Raw genomic sequence first — 18,664 nt, forward strand, 5'->3', positions numbered from 1 at the left:
GGACTAATCTCTATTTGAAGATGGCAATTTTGGAGCGTAGGCATCAAGAAGCACACCCAGCCACGGCCCCAGTCAGTCAACACTGATACACAGTAACTCTTAAACACAGGCAGGGGCTGATGGCAAAGCACAGAGCACCTAAAAACACTCCTGGGTTCCCTTTGCCATTAACTATGCTATCAAATGTCTGTCAGAGAAAATTCTCTCCACAGCTGCACTATAAATACCTTTAATTACAAATTGGCTATAAAACAGACATCTCAGTAAACTCCTGCCCTGCACTCCCATTTGTTCCTTAATTTCACTAATGTGAAAGCCAAAGGCAAACAGCATTCCTTACAGCCTTTGCAGGCACTGCTGTATTTGTACCATCCGTTTGTCTAAAACAATACAAAGATATTTCTTCCATTACCAAAACAAAAGTGCAACAGCAAAAAACCTGCAGTTAATGCAGCAGCCTTGTTTGAATTTCATCAGGTGAAGAATCAGTCTAAAGTAACTTGGTCTGTGACAACTTGCATTCAGTTTAAACCAGTGTTCTTCCCATCATCACCACACTGCCTGCTGCTCTCCCATTGAACCCCCCACTATCACTGAGGAAAAAAATTACTCATTACTCATATATATGAAAACATCAGATTGCAAATTATAACCTTCATTTTGTTACTGTTATTACTGAGGTACAGAGCATGCTCCCAAATCTGAGTGACTAGTGACATTGCCAAGTCAAAAGCCTCACGCTGCTGACCTCATACACTGACAAGCTGCCACATGGAGGCCATTTGTTTCTTGATCAAAACATCCCATTTTAAAACTATTAGGAATAAAGCTGAAAAGCTGGCCTGAACCAAGGGTTTTTGGCTTGCAGTCCCAAGTTGGAAAGATGATCCTGTAAGAAAATGTGTTGCAATAATTCTAGACCACTTAAGTGTTCTTCACAGCACTAAAAAAAGGTGATGCCAACGCATTTTAGATTGTAAGTCATTTGACAATATACACTTTATTCTGATACAAAATTAAATTATTTTAACAAATTTTAATCCATTATGGACTATACTGGAATTTTAAATTTCCATGCTATTTTAACTTGTTTAACCACAAGTTTCAAGATGTCAGCACACTAGCACCATTGCTCTCACAGTCTTTGCCAGTTATACCATTTTATTCTGTTTCCAATCTTGCGGTATTATCTTCTACATGAAGGCCACTTTTTCTTCTGTGGAGATACTTGGATTACTTTAGTTCAGGAAAAGCTAACAGAGAGAGATGTCAACCTGTAGCACCCACAGCAGAAAAAGAATCATCCGTCAGATATGTGAATTTCAGTGATACTCAAGATTTTACATGCTCCACACAATTTTAAGATACACACACTTGTCAGAGACCACAGACTGATTTATGAATATTCCACCTCAGTGTGGACAATACACGAAAACCACGTTAATGTCTTAAACAAGGAACCAAAGACAGCACATCAGAACATCACACAAATCATGCTTGAAAAGATTAGGAACCTTAAGTATTGAAAAGATATAAAAATTACGATGCCATGTTTAATTTTGGTGTTTTGTAATAGCATAGTTACCTCCATCAATCTGGATTTTGGGAGAACTCCCTTCTCTACCTGGAAATATCATTTATGTTATCAAGTAAACTTCTGTACAACTATAGCTAAGGGACCAATGCTTTGTTAGTTTTGCATCTTTACATCCCCATCTCCATTTAAAGCTGCTATTTTCAACAGAAGCCAGATGGCCATGAAATAAAGTTCTTAACTCTTAAAAGTGCCTCTTGGACAGAGATACAATTGACCTAGTACTCCCTTAAAACAGTGTTTATTTTGGTAAAAGTTATTTCTGAACAGATTTGGCTATAAATAACTGAATTTAAGCAAATGAATCTTAACAAGAGTGTTATAAATCAAACTAAACAATTCTAACAGTGATTATCTGTTTCTGTATGTGGTGCAAAAAGACCCGCCCAGAGCACACAAGTCTGCAGCAATGTGGAATCCTCTCATATTAAAGAAAAGTAGAGCGTTATTCTATACACAGGCCTAGTACCAAGGCAAACTACAAAGTTTTTGTTAAAAATTAATTTTGTTACATTTGCAAAATGCTCTTGCACCTGCAGTGCTCTTTGGATTAAAAAAATCCAAAGAGCACTGCAGGTGCAAGAGCATTCGTACCTGAGGGGCAGTGCTGTTCCCCATTACCTGTTGCTGCACAGATGCCTGAGGGAGCTCTGCCAAGCAGAGCACACCTTTCCCACTTTTAGGCTTAAGAAAGGAAGCTCATCACCTCAGCAACAAGCTGGCACATTACACTAAGGCAACGTGATTGTACTGCAGTTTCAGACTTAGGCTCAACCTTAGCTAAGCACAAACTTGTCTCTATGTTTTTTTACAAGTACATGCAGTTATCATGAGATTTTCAATTAAGTAGCTTCTGATTTTATTGAAGTCTCTGTATGTTACTTCCAAATTAGTTAACTCTGTATTACAAAATCAGGAGTTACTTTCTGGAGTGTACAGGCAGCAGGTAGAAAGTCTAAGTACTTGAAGCAGTTTGTGAACATGCCTCTGCCTCTGATAAGGCGGGTTCCATTTAACTACTTTCAGAGCAACTGAAGTATAACCAACACTAAAATGGAAATTGTCTTCCTAAGAATGCACAGGCTCAGAAATATATTGGGAAGTTTAAAGAGATGCTGAAGCACTTTATAAAAGAACCTGTAACAATCAAAGATGCAGAAAAGGAAATAATGCATTTCCAAGACTTAATACACCTTCCAGTCTGTGTAAAATCAAGACAGCATGAGAAGTTTTTATTGCCATTCCATTTGCCTGTACAAATGCCATTGTGATTTCAGCTGGGTATCATGACAGTATCAGCCTCAATTACCCTGCCTGAAAGCCCCCAGAATCTGAAAGGGAGCTCTTGGATTTGTACAGGTAAATACAACATCACCTGGTAAGCCAGGATCCACTAGCTAGCAGGGAAATCCCAGCTCTCTCCCACAACAGGTGGCAAGCAGCAGCGGCTGGTCACAGCTGCTGAGAACCGCAAAACCACTTCAGTGTCACTGCCTTCCTGGGCTTCTCTGCAGCACCCCTTTCCATGACAAGGCACAGAACCATTTCCCCCACCCCAGCACACTCCCCAGTAACCAAAACACATTATTTCAAAACATCAACTTGTCTTGTTGACCTCAGACACGAAGCAATTTTTTATCTGCCAGGAACAGAAGATTCTTGAACAGGAAGTGTGCCAGCAAGCAGCATTCATCCAGAACGGGAAACACTGGATGACATATGCTGGAATATTTGCTACTTAGGACTTATGGCTTCCCTTGATATCAAGAGACTGTCAAAAGGAAAGCCTAGAAGGAAATAGGGGTTAAAGACATTTTACTATACACTACAAATCTTACCCAGTCAGCAACCTTCATTTGAAGAGGATGTGCAAGACATTCCCCATTTTGTCAAGCAGCAGCTTCTCATTCAACCTGAAAATTAAAGAAATTACTCTTACCTTGTTAAAAAATCTCCCACCACTCTTTATAATTCATGAAAAATTTTAAAGGCAAACCTTACCTATGCTCATTGCCCTTCCTTTCAGGTCTAAATGCTAGACCTATTGATTTTGAGTCAACTCAAGTAGCTATCACTCAAGGAGGCTCCAAAAGGTGAAGAACTCTTGCTAGACTTTCTTCGATATTTCAGCTGTGATAAGCAGATTTAACTAGCCTTGGGAAAGCTGCTCACTATCAGCACAGTATCTTATTCCTTCACTTTTCTGGAAGTTGAAGCTGTTGCTCCTGCTGCCTTGTCATTCTTTAATTAGGCTGACTTCTCCATACTCAATAGGCTGCTGAAGTCCTGTCTTACGAGTCTCCTTAGCAATGTATGGATCAAAGAAGTACATCCTAGGTTCTGTAAAGCTGGCGGATCACTGTCCTCATGGCTTACACTTTTCCACGTCACAAACAACAGCTAAGCTACCCCACCCACCTACAAAGCGGTCACTTACATCCATCTCTTAAAAGGTTGCATACAGATCTTGTTCATAAAGTTTATTATGACACTATTTTTCAAAGTTAACATTGTAGTCACAGTACAGCTACAAGAGGCCCTGTTAAAAAGAACACTGTCAATACATTCTAAAAAATTTAGAAATACCAGATCAATTGTCAGAAGGGACATCAACCCCATCCTCCAGTTGTCCCTGCAATCAGATGCAGGCCCCGGGTGCAAGTCTACGCATCTTCTAGCATAGTGATGTACAAAGCAAGTCAGGTCAGGTGTCTCACTCCCTAGTGAGGTGTGGTTTAGTTTCCCATGTTTTCAAACTCCAAAGGGGTTGTTTAAAAAATGCCTTTATTGAAGTACAGCCTCCTCCCCACCCCAAGCCCAAATGAACAGGTACAACAACAGAAGCATTCACTAAACCACCAATTCTTGCTTTAACTTTTGAGATCTTTCAGAACTCCACAGACAAGAATAAGCAGACTTTGAAATCCATTTTTGAGGCTACCATCTTGACACTGGTTCCTTGTTTTAGCGTACTGCAGTCTAAATACACTCCAATAACAGCGTTTAAATAACATGTTTAATTTTTTTCAAACAACACACTTATTTTTCTACCACTTCTTAAAAATTATAATTCATTAATATGACTGATTATGCCTTAAGCCATTTCATACATCTTTGCAGATTCATTCCTACACTGGAATTGCATTTACCTTATACTGCACATTGACCCAGAAGTGAAACAGGTGTGAGTAATTCCAATACATATTGCCAAGTGTCTGAGTATTTCTTTTATTGACTGGGTCCCTACTCTTCTGAGTCTGAATTGACAGCAAGCACTGGCCTGGCAGTAGTCAAGAGAATTCACATCAGATGAGGACAGCACAGACTGCAGTGCCTTAATTTGGAGGTCAGAAGTGAGAATGAAGTACAATTTCTAGCCACATGTACTGGGTCTGATTTTCCACTCCACTGCACCAAATCCAGTTGTAGCACACTACCATTCTACCTGTGGGAACTGGGGACTGCAGCCCTCTACGTTCTGGGAGTGCTTCTAGTCGGTAAAATACAACCAGATCGTGTTTCATCTTTGAGCTCTCGGCTGAGCACACACGTCTGTGGGCAAACAGCTCAAGGACTCTACTATTATAAAGAGCCCATGGGGAATGGGCTTTTGGAGCACATTACCTGGGACTGTCAGTGATTACACCTGTGCTACCCTTGGCTCCCAGTCAGAAGCATGTGTCCAGAAAATTGCCTTGGGTGCATGCAAGAAAGTATATAGCCATTAAATTATTGAGGAACATACCTATTACTCTCACTATGATACCTCATTTAATTGAAACAGTGCAGTCTGGTGCAAGGGAGAAGGAAAATGGGGACAAAGGGGATGAAAATTCCAAGCCACCCTCCCCAAAGTATAGTTTTATTGAAACAGAATCATTGTATATCCCAAGGAAACAGGCACTTGATTCCCCCCACCTTAACTTCTCGGGAATTACAATAAATATAAAGGTAAAAAGCAAATTTCTTTTTCTCTCCACCCAAGACTTAAACAACTTCAGTTATCCCTTACGCATCTCAAATGAGACGGAGACAGCTTTCATGTGTCTAAAGTTGGTCTTGTTAAAATATTTATCATGCCTTATTTTCTTGAAGCGCTAGTACTAATACAGAACTACAAATTTAAAAAATATGCACAAATCAAAAAGTAATTTGAAGTTTTCATTAAGATAAAGCTTAGTTCTATGATTCACAAACACTAATTTGAGTAACTCAAATCCTAGTTATACATCTAAACAAACTATAATGCAACATACAGATGTTTTCCCTCTGTATGCCTATGTAACTCATGTCAATGACAGTTACGTATATACACTGAGACTAGACCCTTAAGACTGCAAATCAATAGGTGTTTCTATTGTTAACTTTAAATTAATACAAAATAGTAATTGAGAAATGCATTTATCTTCTCTATTAACTAACAAGGAAACACCCTAAACTACATTTCAGTTGTTATAGAGTTCTCTCTACTAAATGTGGAAAAACTGAACTACACAAATATTGAAAAGTTAAAAATTCATTGATTTGTTTATTCCTGGTACCACTACCACAATTTACAGGGCAATATACCTGATGTAATGGGAAAATAAAAAGAAAAAAGAAAGACAAAGCTACAACAGAGAAAGACCTCAGGAATGTACATCTAATCGACACTACATTGCATGAATCAATAGCTGCACTTTTTGCAAACTGTGGCTATGACAGTCCTGATCAAGAAGGGTTTCCTGTTTAAGCTGCAGTAACTTTTCTGACTATGGATCATCGTTCCTTCTGTGGCAGATTTTACAGTTCCTCTAATTCATTTGGGACGACTGTCTCAAAGTAACCTGCAGCTTTCCTGACAACTCCTCGCTCTCTCTCCTGCTAAGAACTGTAGCCTGTTGAATACAGGATAAGAAAATTATTACTCTCAGTGAACAGTTGTACATTATTAATCATCATTATAAATATGCAGTACACCTACCCTTTTTCTGGTAGCATTTTTAGAATCTTCTACCACCATAGCCCCCACTTCCACTTCCAGATCCATAACCACCTAAAAAACCAATGTGTATATTGAAGTACACGAACAACAATGGATTTTTACTCAAAAATATTTTCTGTACAAAATCATACTTACCACCATAGGGACTGCCTGAACTTCTGCCACCAAAGCTGCCACCACCTTTCATGGGACCATAGTTAGACTGCTGTTGTCCACTGTAATTGCCAAAATCATTGTAGTTTCCACTTCCACCATAATTACCTAAAACAAGTAATTTATAAAGCCTTGTTTGTTTAACACTTAGGACACAAAACTCACCAAATTCCAATACCCAATGTAAAAATAAACTGTAGTAGTTTAGAACAACTTAAAATTAAATTCATGTATTTTGATGTTACCTCTATGTAAATGCACAGGTAACAGAAGACCCTTAGTATTTTTACCAATAGAAATTGGTATTTTATTGGAGATGAAACACATCACATTATAAGCACGTTTGAGTAGGCAATTTGATGTAAATCCGATAAGCCAAATTAAGGTCCCCAAAATCAGAAAACCATGAGTTCCACCATTATTCTTCTACTGTACAACTCTGCAGGGATGGATGACAATAATGAAAATTACTATTTATTCACACACAAAAAAAGACAGAATTGTAATGGACATGCTGCATACAAAATCAGAAAGCACAGTAAGATATACAGCAATTTTTGCAGCTTAACTCTTCAAATTTGGGGCAAAAAATAAAAAAGCTTAAAATTTGTGTTTGTAGTTCTCACAAAGGAGGATGTGATCTACGTGTTGTGAACAGGTATCCAAGGACAACATACTTGAAATGCTTAAAACCACTGAAATTCCTATACTCTGCCTCCACACACAGATTTATAGCCAAAGCCTTTTGAAAAATACATCCCTGGCAAAACAATGTTGTAGTTTATCAAAGCTGATCCCCATGAAAAAGAACTTCCCTTAAGCAACATGGCCTTCTACATTAAAACCCAGACATACAACTCATTTTATAAATTACTATATTTCAGGCATTGTGAAATGAAACTTAAGAACCACTGATGTCAAATTAAAACTGGAATCTTACCACCACCAAAATTTCCTCCTTCATTGTAGCCATCATATCCTCCTCCTCCTCCTCCATATCCACCACCTGGGTTTCCATATCCTGGTCCTCCACCACCACCATAACCTCCTCTGCTGCCATAGCCAGGACCACCGCCATAGTTGCCACCTTTGGATAAAAGAAATGTCAAACTTAGCACACCAAAGCTAAATACTGGTAAGGAAAGATGCATTTAACAAAAAAACCCCAAACCAACACACTTGTACAATAAAGATGTCCCACAGCACTTTTCCTTTATTATATTCCTTGTGGCTGCATGATTTATCTAAACTACTTAATAGAGAAAAAACCCATGCTTATAAAATCAGGACCTAAGTAATTCATTTCATGCTACTTCCCTCATCCCTTTTTGCATTCTGATAATTGCATTTTTTAGCCTTTTGGTAATTGCAGTATTTCTCTTCAGATGCATTTTGGATACTCATCCTAACTGCATCACAAAAAAGATATCACTGAACCACAAGAAGTCTTAAAAGCTTACTGGAAACAGTTGTTTACTGCTTTACTCAGTTTTAGTCATCTCAACTAAGAATCTTCACTGAGCTCTCAATAATAAGCAGCTCCCTCACAACCTTATGATATATTTTTAAAGGGCAAATACAGACTAGTATTTCTTCCACCCATCATTTTGTAGGGAGAAGAAAAAAAAGTTAACTCTTCACAGCTCTACAATGCAGACATTTCATTTTCATTACTGGTATTATCACATTATCACCAAAACAAACTTTGCTTCCAAGGTGAAGGCAAGACTTACAGCTGGTTCTAACATTGGGGGAAAAGAAGTGAACAATACACTTACCATCACCAAATCCATTGTATCCGTCACCACCCCCAAAGCTTCCTCTGCTCCCACCACCGCCACCACCACCCCCATAGCCTCCTAGAACACAAAACAGATGAGAATGTTTTCCTGAACATGTTAACTGTTTAAGCCAACTGACAGAGAAAATAAAACCAAAACCAAAATGTAAATAATTTTATAATAATATTCCAGCCATTTACCTCTCCCACCAAAGTTTCCTCCTCGGCCAAAATTCCCTCCACCGCCTCCGAAGTTTCCACGGCCCATGAAGTTGCCTGAGCCACCCCCACGACCTACAAAATATTTCACTTGAATTACATTAATTGAAAACCTGTTACACAAAATAGCTATGCACAACTACAACTCACCTCTCTGAGAGCTAGCAGTCTGCATCTCCTGTTTTGAGAGCGCTTTTTTCACTTCACAGTTGTGTCCATTTATAGTATGGTATTTCTGAACTACAGGAAATAGTGAAAAATGAAAGTTAGAAATCATATCATTGCAATATGCTGTAAAACTCTCACAGAAAGTTACTATAAGGCATATGCACACTGAAAAGTAACATAAAATCAACCCCATCCTTCACAATAGTAAAGCAGCTGATTATGCAACCATCTCATTCCACACAGTGCTTTTCTGAAATCTTAACACTTTATCTGCCAAGTCATTTGTCACTGAAGAGCTTACATACCAACAATTTTATCAACTGTATCATGATCATCAAAAGTAACAAAAGCGAAGCCTCTCTTCTTTCCACTCTGCCTGTCTTCCATGACCTCTATGGTTTCAATCTTTCCATATTTTTCAAAGTACTCCCTCAAATTATATTCTTCTGTATCTTCTTTAATTCCACCAACAAATATTTTCTTTACGGTGAGGTGTGCCCCAGGCTTTACAGAATCCTGCAATGCCAAAAATGAAATTCAGTGCTTAAAGTAGTAGGTAAAGATCAGAACATGTGGTTAACTGGAACACTAGCTCACCTCCCTGGAAACTGCTCTCTTTGGTTCAACCACGCGTCCATCAACCTTATGCGGTCGAGCGCTCATGGCAGCATCCACCTCCTCCACACAGGAGTAAGTCACAAAGCCAAAGCCTCTGGAACGTTTTGTTTGGGGGTCTCTCATCACCTGCAAACACACAAGGAGGCATTCTGTATTTCTGTGCCACTTTAACTACCCAACCCTTTCAAAGGCACAAACTAATAACAGAGCCTTTACCACACAGTCCGTGAGTGTGCCCCATTTCTCGAAGTGCTCTCTCAAGCTATCATCTGTTGTTTCAAAGCTCAGACCTCCAATGAACAGCTTTCTCAACTGCTCTGGCTCCTTTGGCTCATGGCCCTACAAAATGAAAAAAAATCAAAAACATATATTGAATACAAATTACAGAATTAAAATTTCACTGAATTACTAGAAATTATTTGTGCACATTATAACTACAAATAGGTGAAATACATTTACATAAGAACAATGACTTCTAATGGATTTAGACAGCAGAATAGTAAACACTTAATGAGGTGTGATTTTAATTAAAACACTAACAACTTAAAGAGCGCTAAAATGCAAACAGTAAAGGAATTTCAACATATTAGGTAATTTAATTGCTCCCCACCACCCAAAAATGCAATCATTCTGTGGCTATCTTTGAGCTGCAGTTCACACTGCTGGGACCGGGGATGAAGCACTGCTGGATAAAGGGAAGTTCTAACACTTTATGAAGCATAAATATGCAGATCTACAAAAAATTTAAGGATGCAGTACAGAATGAAAAAAGGCTCGGGCTGAGTGTCTACTCTTTGAGGATGTCCATTTTGAAAGGTTATCTTTATACATTTTTATGGAACATATCAATACTCAGTTCCTTTAAATATAAATTCTGTACTTTGATAATTCTATTACTGGAGCACATGCAAGCAAGATAGTGTAAATATGTATGTGGATTTTAGTGTTATGGGAAATACCTCTCAAATGTGAGACAACCTATGTCTTACAGACAAGAAAATGCCCTAACAACTCACCAATGACCAGTAGTGGGTACAAGTACGAGAGTAAGATTGGTAACTTGGAAACCATCACAGAACAAGCAAGTTTAACAGCTCTTGGTAACACTGCCTATATACAACCAGCCACATTTTAAAAGGTGCCAATTTGCAGATCCCAGTCTTCTGTTAAATGACTGAAATGGTTTGAGAGTAAAATTGTGTTTCTGCTCTGTTTCAGTGCTGCACTTTTCCACTAGACGGGGAGTTTCCCCGTATATTTGACGAGGAGTTGACAAAAAATTGTTTCACAACTGCCGTTGGCAGAGAAGTCTTACTGGACTTCTCTGTTTAAAAGCAACCAGATTAAAATCTCATTTAGCAAGCGGGTACTTCTGTGCATGTAAGACACTCCACAAGGGGCTGGCCAGCTATGCTGTGTATGACTTCAGTTCTGCAGCATCAGTTAACAGGCTTCACTGCAGCAGTCCATTAAACCAGAGTAGATGCAGCATTATCCTGATGTGAACTACATAAAAACAGCCACAGACTTCTATCTGTAGACATTCTGCTTCAAATCTGAAGTGCTTTAACCTCTGTCACAGCACTGGGGCTGGCCAGGAAAGCTTAAGCCCCTTAGAGAGAGTGTTTTTTGTATTATACAGTGCTTCAGCAAACCGTTGGCTAATAATACTTAGGTTGTACTACAGCAAACAGTAACTAAGATTATGAAAAGCTGTCTGGGAGTTAAATCTCTGCCCTTTCACCTGCTGAATTTTGTTAGACAGAAACCCAGTATTTTTGATTACAGCTTACTCTTTAAAGCTTTGTTACCTCATGATCATCATATAAATCAGTAACAGTCAATGGTCCCATAACTACAAACTAAAGCTTCTAGTGTCTTCCAAGTAGTCCAGACTACAAAGGCATTAAAAAAAAAACAAACTCCCCTCTCACTACATTGAAACTTTAAATTTTATAGGATTACACACCCATCACATATAGAAACTGTTTTAGGTCTAGTGTCATCTCTTGCTAATTCCAGTTTTTAACATCTACTGACAATTTTTAGTTGGGTTATGTTAAAGCTGGGGACACTAAGCATTTCAAAACTCTTGTACAGGTACTGAAAGACATTTATTATGTGAAGCTGTGAAGATTAGACTCCTTCAAAATCAGAAACATGTAAGGAAAAACTGTCAGACTATTTATAGTTCTCTGATATTATTCAAGGCTATGAGAGTTTCCAGCTAATAATTCAGAGTGCTTTTCCTTAAAAGAATAACCACAGAATTGTTCAGGTAAGGAGAAGTGAAGCTCTTTCTTACTTATTGTTATTACGTGCATGAGAACTGCTGCTCTCATACAGCAGGAATAACACCCGCTGTTACAGCTTCTCTGTTCTACTTGATAAAAATTATCTTTATGACACATACATGTAACAGGAATTATGTGCAAAAAACAGAAGGCAGTATTTTCTTTAAAGAATGAGGGAATAGGTTTTTTAGGCAGTTTGTTGTCACTGGGGTTTTCAGACAAGACTCTTTCTCAGTTGTTCTGTTTGAAGTTATTTCTAACAGCAGTCTTTCCTGCACAGAAAATCCTGCAAAGCACATCTCTCCACCCTGCTCTATCAGAACCAGGTTGCCGCCTGCTCAGCTGACACGCCAGGAGAGCACGCCATTTTGCAGCACTCCTCTGGCAGGAGTGGGGAGAGCAGCTGCAAGACCGTCCAGCCTGCCTTTAGTCGGCAAAACACTGTTTCTCCCCCATAGCTGCCAGAGGGGCTTCCAGACACGTTACACGGCTCTGCGGAGGCGGAAAACTTTCCGTCTGTCCCGACTGCGGCCTTCCTTCCCTCAAAGGCCGAGCGCGGCGCGGGCCCGGCCGCCTCCATTTTGTGCTCAGCCGCGGCCGCCGCGCCAATATGGAGGCGAGGGCGGGGCGCGCGGCCGGCGCCGCAGTGGCGCCATGGGCGGGGCCCGGCCCGCGGGGCCCAGGGCGGGGCCGGCGCTGAGGGAGCCGCGGGCCCCTCCGCCCGCCGACCCGCACCGCGCCTCCAGGCCCTACCGAGACCCCGACACCCCCGCACTGTAACTACCTCTCGCCTAAGGCGGGGGGGAAAGACAGCAGCTAGAACCCCCTGGGATTCCTGCAAAAATCCTCCTCTTTGCAGAAATCCTAACACCTTTTGAGACAAAGCTACTGCACATACATCACATACATCTGCTTTTATGCTGTGGTTGCCAGCAAGTGGAATTTCCTATGGCAGGGGTTTCGGATGATCAGCCTTTTGGATCGCAGTATTTCTCTCTGAAGGCAGTTTTCGGGTGGAACTCTCCCATGCATTTTACCTCTGAGCAGCAGCAAATGCCCACAAAATGCTGGTCACCAAGGCTATGCTCAGCCGTGGCTGAACCGAGACCAGCCTGTCCCCAGGCAGTACAATCCCAGCCTGCCTTCTGAAACGGGAAAGCTTACAGGCCACTGGGGCCTCAGCAACGTGCCCTGAGAAACTTGTTCTCTAGAAACTCAAGTTTTTAAGATCGTTGCAGGGCAAGCTACTTTTGTGAACTACAAGAGGTTATTTAGTATGCAGCTGATCGTCCCCGTACACTCAATTCAAAGTCCAAATGAGGGCGAGAGTTTCAACATTCCTTCCAAAAGGACTTTACACACTGTATTTCAATACAAAATAACCATACACTATCAGACACATGCAACTGGGACAAGGTTTGTTCAGAATTCAAGTGTACAGGCCCTCCCACATTGCAGTAGTGTATCATTCCAGAAAATAGCTGGTTTGAACTAGCTAAAATATTCAGGCAACCTGAAAAAATAGTGTTAGAAAGCAAACAAATCCAAATAAACCAAGATAAAATGCCGCCGTTATAAGCTATATAAGCACTTTTAATACCCTTTTTGCTGACCTTAAAATTATTTTCTGAAGGGTATTAAGAACTTCCCCCCTCCCACTTCCACACCCTGCCCCAAAAGTAACTAGCTCCCATCCTCCCAAAAACAGCCCCAACATCTTCTCTATACTACGCACCTTATTCAGTCTACGGTATTTCTGCTAGAAGCAAAAGAAAACAGTTATTTTTACTTAGTACAGCTCGCTTTCATTTGCAGTGACTATCAGGCAACCATTAAAAAAAAAAAAAGGAAAAAAAAAAAAAAAAGAAAAGCAAATAGGAACCTGTCTTCATTCCCATTAAAAACAGGACTTTTGAAGGTAGAAGTAATCAAGTTCCTGCTGATACTTGGGAGGATACATAAATAATTCCACCTTGCTTTTATCAGAAACATACATTTAATCAATTCTGTTACAACAGAAAGCTAGACAAGCAAAATTTCCCCATTAGGCTTAACACCCCACCCCTTAGATGCATATGTAATAAACTGCAATTTAAAGTTACTCCACTAATACGGGGATGAAGAAGGTAGAAAAAAAAAAGATAGAAACGGTTAACTTGGGGTGTTTTTTTTATCTTTTCCCCTTAAAACTACTTTATTTTGAATAAAAATCCCCATCCTCTCACCTGTGAGGATCGTCTTCCTTTCCTCTTGTAGTCTTCCACTTCTCTCTCTTCCTTAATAGCAGCCATTTTGGAAGGGTACTCTCTAACTCGGCCTTTCTTTTAGATCTAGGAAACCTAGAAAACAGGTTGGATAAGTCAGTACTTACCCCAGCTCCTGTGACACAGGGCCCTCTCTGCTGCAGTGCACAGGTGTAGCTTTGCAGGAAGAAATGGGTTGTAGTAGAAAAAAAATCTCTGAAGTATTTAAAAGGGTGGGATAAAAACCCTCAGGCTATTCAGCTAACAACTGAGAAGAGATGTAAAAGAAATATCTGCTATCCCAGTCAAGCTCACTACACAAACTAATGCTAAAGTCTGTAGCAAACCTTTATCTATTACCGTCTGACAAAACTATTTGGAGTACAACTGATACAGCAAGCAAATTCCACTTTAATACCCAAATCCAATATGTAAATTCTGCTTCTCTGGAGTTTTAACCCCCAAAAACATGTAACCTTTTGTAAACACTGCTTATTAGAACTTTCTGATGACTACCTCTTGTAGCCAGCTATCCAGCAGTGTGCAACACTAGAGGATGTCTTATATAGTTCCTGTATTAAAAACTACTTTCAACTAGTAGTGCAAGAAGCCCTTGCTGATGCTAACTTGCAGCATCAAGAACTGCTATCCTCAGGAGTCTCTTCACTATCTGCATTACTTTTGCTTCCCTATTACATATTTGATTACTGCCCTGTACTAGGTAATCTATGTCCCATTACAAATAAGAAATCTTTTACACTGTAAGCTCAGTGTATGAACCCATCACTACACATTTAAACAAAAAAATCATGCACCCTTTGGCCTTTTTTCTAGAAAACTTTCTAGGATCATTCAGTTGGTTCTAGTATTAATGTATTCATTTATCTCCGGCCAATATTCATTACTACTTTGGATGTTTCTTGAAGCTTTATTACAGTGGCCAAAATGCAATAATGTTAAGTACATTACAAATGTGCTGCATTTAAAAGCATAGATATTTACAAGATTAGGTGTACTTCTGTGATGGGTTGGTTTGTTTGGGTTGTGGGGTTTTTTTAATGTTTTCTTCCTGCAAATTCTGCTCCTGCATGTGGAAGGGCAGGCAGGTCTCTACTAATGAGCAATACATGCTGTTATTTTAAGTGCAAATTCTTAAACATAACTTCATGTTAAAATTCAGCTTCAAATTAAACTCCACTGTGAAATCAGGAGTATCACAATTTAACGCATTAACAATTTAAATAGTTTCATTAAGTAACGTCAAAGTGTTTGTATTATCTTCAGTTCCTGCTACACAATGTTAAAGCTGCTCTTGAAATCCTTTAAATCAAACATCAGTTTGACTAAAGACGTATTAGGATATTAAGTACTTCAGCTGAGCTGTCAGTTTTTAAAGTCATGTTGGGGAGGTATGAAACAGAACATTAACACTTCAAGGGATTTCCACAAACGAGCTATACAGCAAAATAAAGCTTTAGGAATTGTTTGGGAGTAAAATAAAAATAAATAAATAAAATAAAATAAATAAAATAAAGCTTTAGGAATTGTTTGGGAGTAAAGGAAAAAGCTTATTCAAATACTTTTTCAAAGTAATGGAAAGTGTGAATCCCTTTCTGAAGCTGCTATCCCCAGCGAGGCTCCACACTGGCCAACATACAGCTCCTGGGCATGGTCTCTGCCCCAATGGCCTCTGAAGGCCTTAAGGGTTAAAAAGGAGCTGTGTTCTTGAAATGCACACCATCAGCTCATGTGGAACACAGCCCTGCTCAGCCCTGTCCTCAGGGTGCTGTCCTGAGCGTTAAGGCTGACAGCACCAAATTTCTGAACTCTTATCACCAACAAAATACTCTATTCAACTCTGACTACTCAGAATACATTTACCATTAAACGCTAGTTAATAATCATATACTGCAATTTAACTAGAGAATTTAAAGCAGTCTCCGAAGAAAGCTTTAAATTATAACGATAAAGAAGTCACCAGGACTTGTCTCATTATTCACAACGCTGCTCTCTTACAGCAGAAAAGAAGCCAACAGAGACAAACCAGACATTATGAAGATGGAAGTTCACCATCCAATCAGAGAATACTTTGGAAATGCACTGATCTTTTCTACAAGCAACTGAGGGTGGATTTAAAGTGCCTAGAGAAGGGTGTTTTATCAAACCTAAAAGTTAAAGCAGGAAAAAACTGATTCCCATTTTTAAGTGTGTTGCTAGTGTACCCCCAACACCAACAGGAACATGTGCCTGAGGAAAAGCCCAAGGTACGAGCTTAATACCTGATGTGATAGGTTCCCAAGCTTTACTAAACCACTTCAATGCTTTAAACGCATCAGCCCTCTCAGTTATTAAACCCCGAAGCTGCTAAAACAATTGCTTACATGAAAAGTTGTTTTTAGCTGCTTTGGTTAAGGGATCCACTTTCTTGTGTTTTTAATACAGGAACAGAAACTAGTGTGAGTTGCTGGTTTCTCAGATCTTAATTTCTAAGGCTTCAGCGTTCAGTGAAAGGAGCAAAGATAAAAAAAAACTACCACGCACACAAACCCCCACTATTTTTGCTGGCCATACTCTCAAACACTTGAACAAAGAACTTTAGGTTTTGAGGAAAGAAAAGCAAGGGCAGAATATCATTACGATTTCCCTCAAAGTAGGGTGAGGTTGATTTCACTAGGTTTATGCAGACTGCTTCATGCTGCCCACCAGGATCACGGCAGAATACCACCGAATGTCCTGGCTCTTCTGCACGTGTAATTGGGGGACTAGAGAAAAGAAGAGAACTCGGTAGTTTTCCTTCCCCCACCTCCCCGGGCAGCAAAGGTTCCTGGCAGTTTTAACTCCCTCTGGGCAGGGAGTAAGAGACTCTAGGGAGGTGCTACAACGTGTTGCGGCATTCCTCTGCGAAATGCAGCGTACTGCAGCAAACTATTTTAATGCCTCTAAAATCTGCTTCGAGAAAACTGAATGTGTAGAAAGTGTGTTAAAGAATACCCCTGCCACACTACTCCGAGTACCTTACGCTGGAGGGGGGTGGGCCGGGGAAAAGGAATACAGGGAGGGCAGAACAATGACACACGCACGTGTAGGGCTCGCTTTGCTCTACTGCAGCCCAGACACGGGCCCGTGTGTTTCGGTGTGCCCCGGAGTGCTGCGAAGGGCTCTGCCGCTCCCAGCCCTGCCCCGGACCGAGGGCCGAGCCCTCACCCGCGCGCCGGAGCGCTGCGAAATGGCGGCCGCAGCCCGCGGGGCCGCGCGGCGGAAGCGCCGCCTCTCCCGCTCCCTGTCTCTTCCTGCCCGCGCCGCCATTGCGGACAAACGCGGCGTGTCGCAGGCGAAAGCGGGTCTGGAGCGCGGCGGGAACGCCACGACGAGGCGGCGGCCGCGGGAACTGCAAGGGGCTCCATGACATATTGCCGCCAACCACCCCCTTCCCGCCGCGCTTTCCCGCCCGCGGGCTCGGGCGGAATTAAAGCCGTTCCAGCTCCGCGCGGCAGAAGCCGCCTCGCCGCCTCCTCGGCCGATGGCGGCGAGCCCCGCGCCCCGCGCGCAGTTACCTCCATTTTGTGCCCGGGCTCGGCCAGCGCAGCGCCAATATGGAGCCGGGCGGGAGAGGAGGGGGTGGGCGCGGGGGGGGGGGGGGGGTCACGTGGCGGCAAGGCGGGCTCGGGGCGGCGCGCGCGCTGCGGCCGTTACCGCTTTTCTTCTCAGGGCCCGCCGCCCATCCCCCCCTCCTTCTCCTCTCCCGCCCGTCCGCGCGGCAACTTCCCCGCCAGAAGGACAGAAAAGGGTCGGGAGCGAGGGAAGGTGGGGAGAGGGAATGTGCGGGGAAGGGTAGGGAGGGGAGGAAAGAGAAAATATCACCGTGCCGGCGTTCAGCGACAGCGCCTTCCCGCCCTCGTCGGTCCCACGCCGACCGCCGGCCCCGCGCACAAACCGCCGCCCGCTGTGGGGGTGGCAGCGCCGGCGCAGCCGCGGAGGGCGCGGGGCGGCCCCGCCTCCCCTCAGTGGGGCCGCCCCCGCCCCGCCCCCGAGCGCGAGGGGCCCTGTGAGGGAGCGCTGTGCGCCGGGCTGCCCAGGGCGGCATCAGGTGCTTGGCAGGAGAGAGAGAGGGAAGGGAGGAAATGCTCTGCCTACAGGGCACAGCTGCAGCAGTATCAGGGTGTGCCCGAGGTGCACAGCACCTTCTAAGAGAAGTTATTTGTCTCTGTGTATTGTTTTGCGCTGGAGATGCTGCAAGGAGGCAGCTGAGGATCGGCTCTCCAGATCTCGTTCATCGCTCACCCTCAGAACTGAGCGTAGCTTAGTCAGTTTCCGGATGAATGCCAAAATAAGTCCAAGCAGTAAGTTTCACACACTTCCCCATTCAGAGGCATTGCCTGTAGCTTTGAATGGCGCTTGTCATCATAAACTAGCAAAGAGACATCAGGAGAAAGGGTATTCTGCGAGAATTTCGTAGGAAGCAGCATAGTTAAGCACAAATATTTAAAATGTCTCCTTACCGGTACAATGGTATCAGAAAAAGCAGTGTTATAAAAATTTACTATTAAAGTAACCCATCACATCAAAGTTTCTTCAGTCTTTGTTCCCCTCTCATAAGTACCAGTACCTATT

General features: G+C 41.9%; 1 protein-coding gene across 6 annotated transcripts; it reads right to left on the reverse strand.

The window, feature by feature from the left end:
- Positions 1–967: 967 nt before the first annotated feature.
- On the reverse strand, positions 968–18,052 carry HNRNPA3 (heterogeneous nuclear ribonucleoprotein A3). Of its 6 annotated transcripts, none has more exons than XR_010441075.1 (13): positions 17,608–17,743; positions 14,036–14,149; positions 9,733–9,855; positions 9,496–9,642; positions 9,204–9,414; positions 8,881–8,970; positions 8,713–8,805; positions 8,510–8,590; positions 7,672–7,818; positions 6,714–6,839; positions 6,558–6,629; positions 3,433–3,507; positions 968–1,274 (listed from the first exon to the last, which is right to left on the reverse strand). XR_010441075.1 is itself a non-coding variant. In XM_064718659.1 (13 exons), the coding sequence occupies exons 2-12, from the start codon at positions 14,099–14,101 to the stop codon at positions 6,577–6,579; spliced, it is 1,161 nt and encodes a 386-aa protein (XP_064574729.1). In that variant the 5' UTR covers positions 14,102–14,149; positions 17,915–18,052; the 3' UTR covers positions 4,060–6,471; positions 6,558–6,576. The 6 variants fall into 6 exon arrangements, 5 of the variants coding, with proteins under 5 accessions (XP_064574729.1, XP_064574728.1, XP_064574731.1 ...); XM_064718659.1 differs by lacking the exons at positions 968–1,274; positions 3,433–3,507; positions 17,608–17,743 and adding exons at positions 4,060–6,471; positions 13,546–13,569; positions 17,915–18,052; XM_064718658.1 differs by lacking the exons at positions 968–1,274; positions 3,433–3,507; positions 17,608–17,743 and adding exons at positions 4,060–6,471; positions 13,546–13,569; positions 17,915–18,052 and having other exon boundaries at positions 8,713–8,820.
- Positions 18,053–18,664: the final 612 nt, after the last annotated feature.

This window comes from Zonotrichia leucophrys, chromosome 7, assembly GCF_028769735.1.
Source record: "Zonotrichia leucophrys gambelii isolate GWCS_2022_RI chromosome 7, RI_Zleu_2.0, whole genome shotgun sequence".
NCBI lineage: Eukaryota > Metazoa > Chordata > Aves > Passeriformes > Passerellidae > Zonotrichia > Zonotrichia leucophrys.

Coding starts and splice junctions, on each gene's coding strand:
- HNRNPA3 (XM_064718658.1), bottom strand. CDS start 14,101: ATGGCTGCTATTAAGGAAGAGAGAGAAGTGGAAGACTACAAGAGGAAA. Junction 13,570..14,035: donor AAGGAAGACGATCCTCACAG/GTGAGAGGATGG, acceptor TTTTGCTTCTAG/CAGAAATACCGTAGACTGAA. Junction 9,856..13,545: donor AATACCGTAGACTGAATAAG/GTGCGTAGTATA, acceptor TTCATTTTGTAG/GGCCATGAGCCAAAGGAGCC.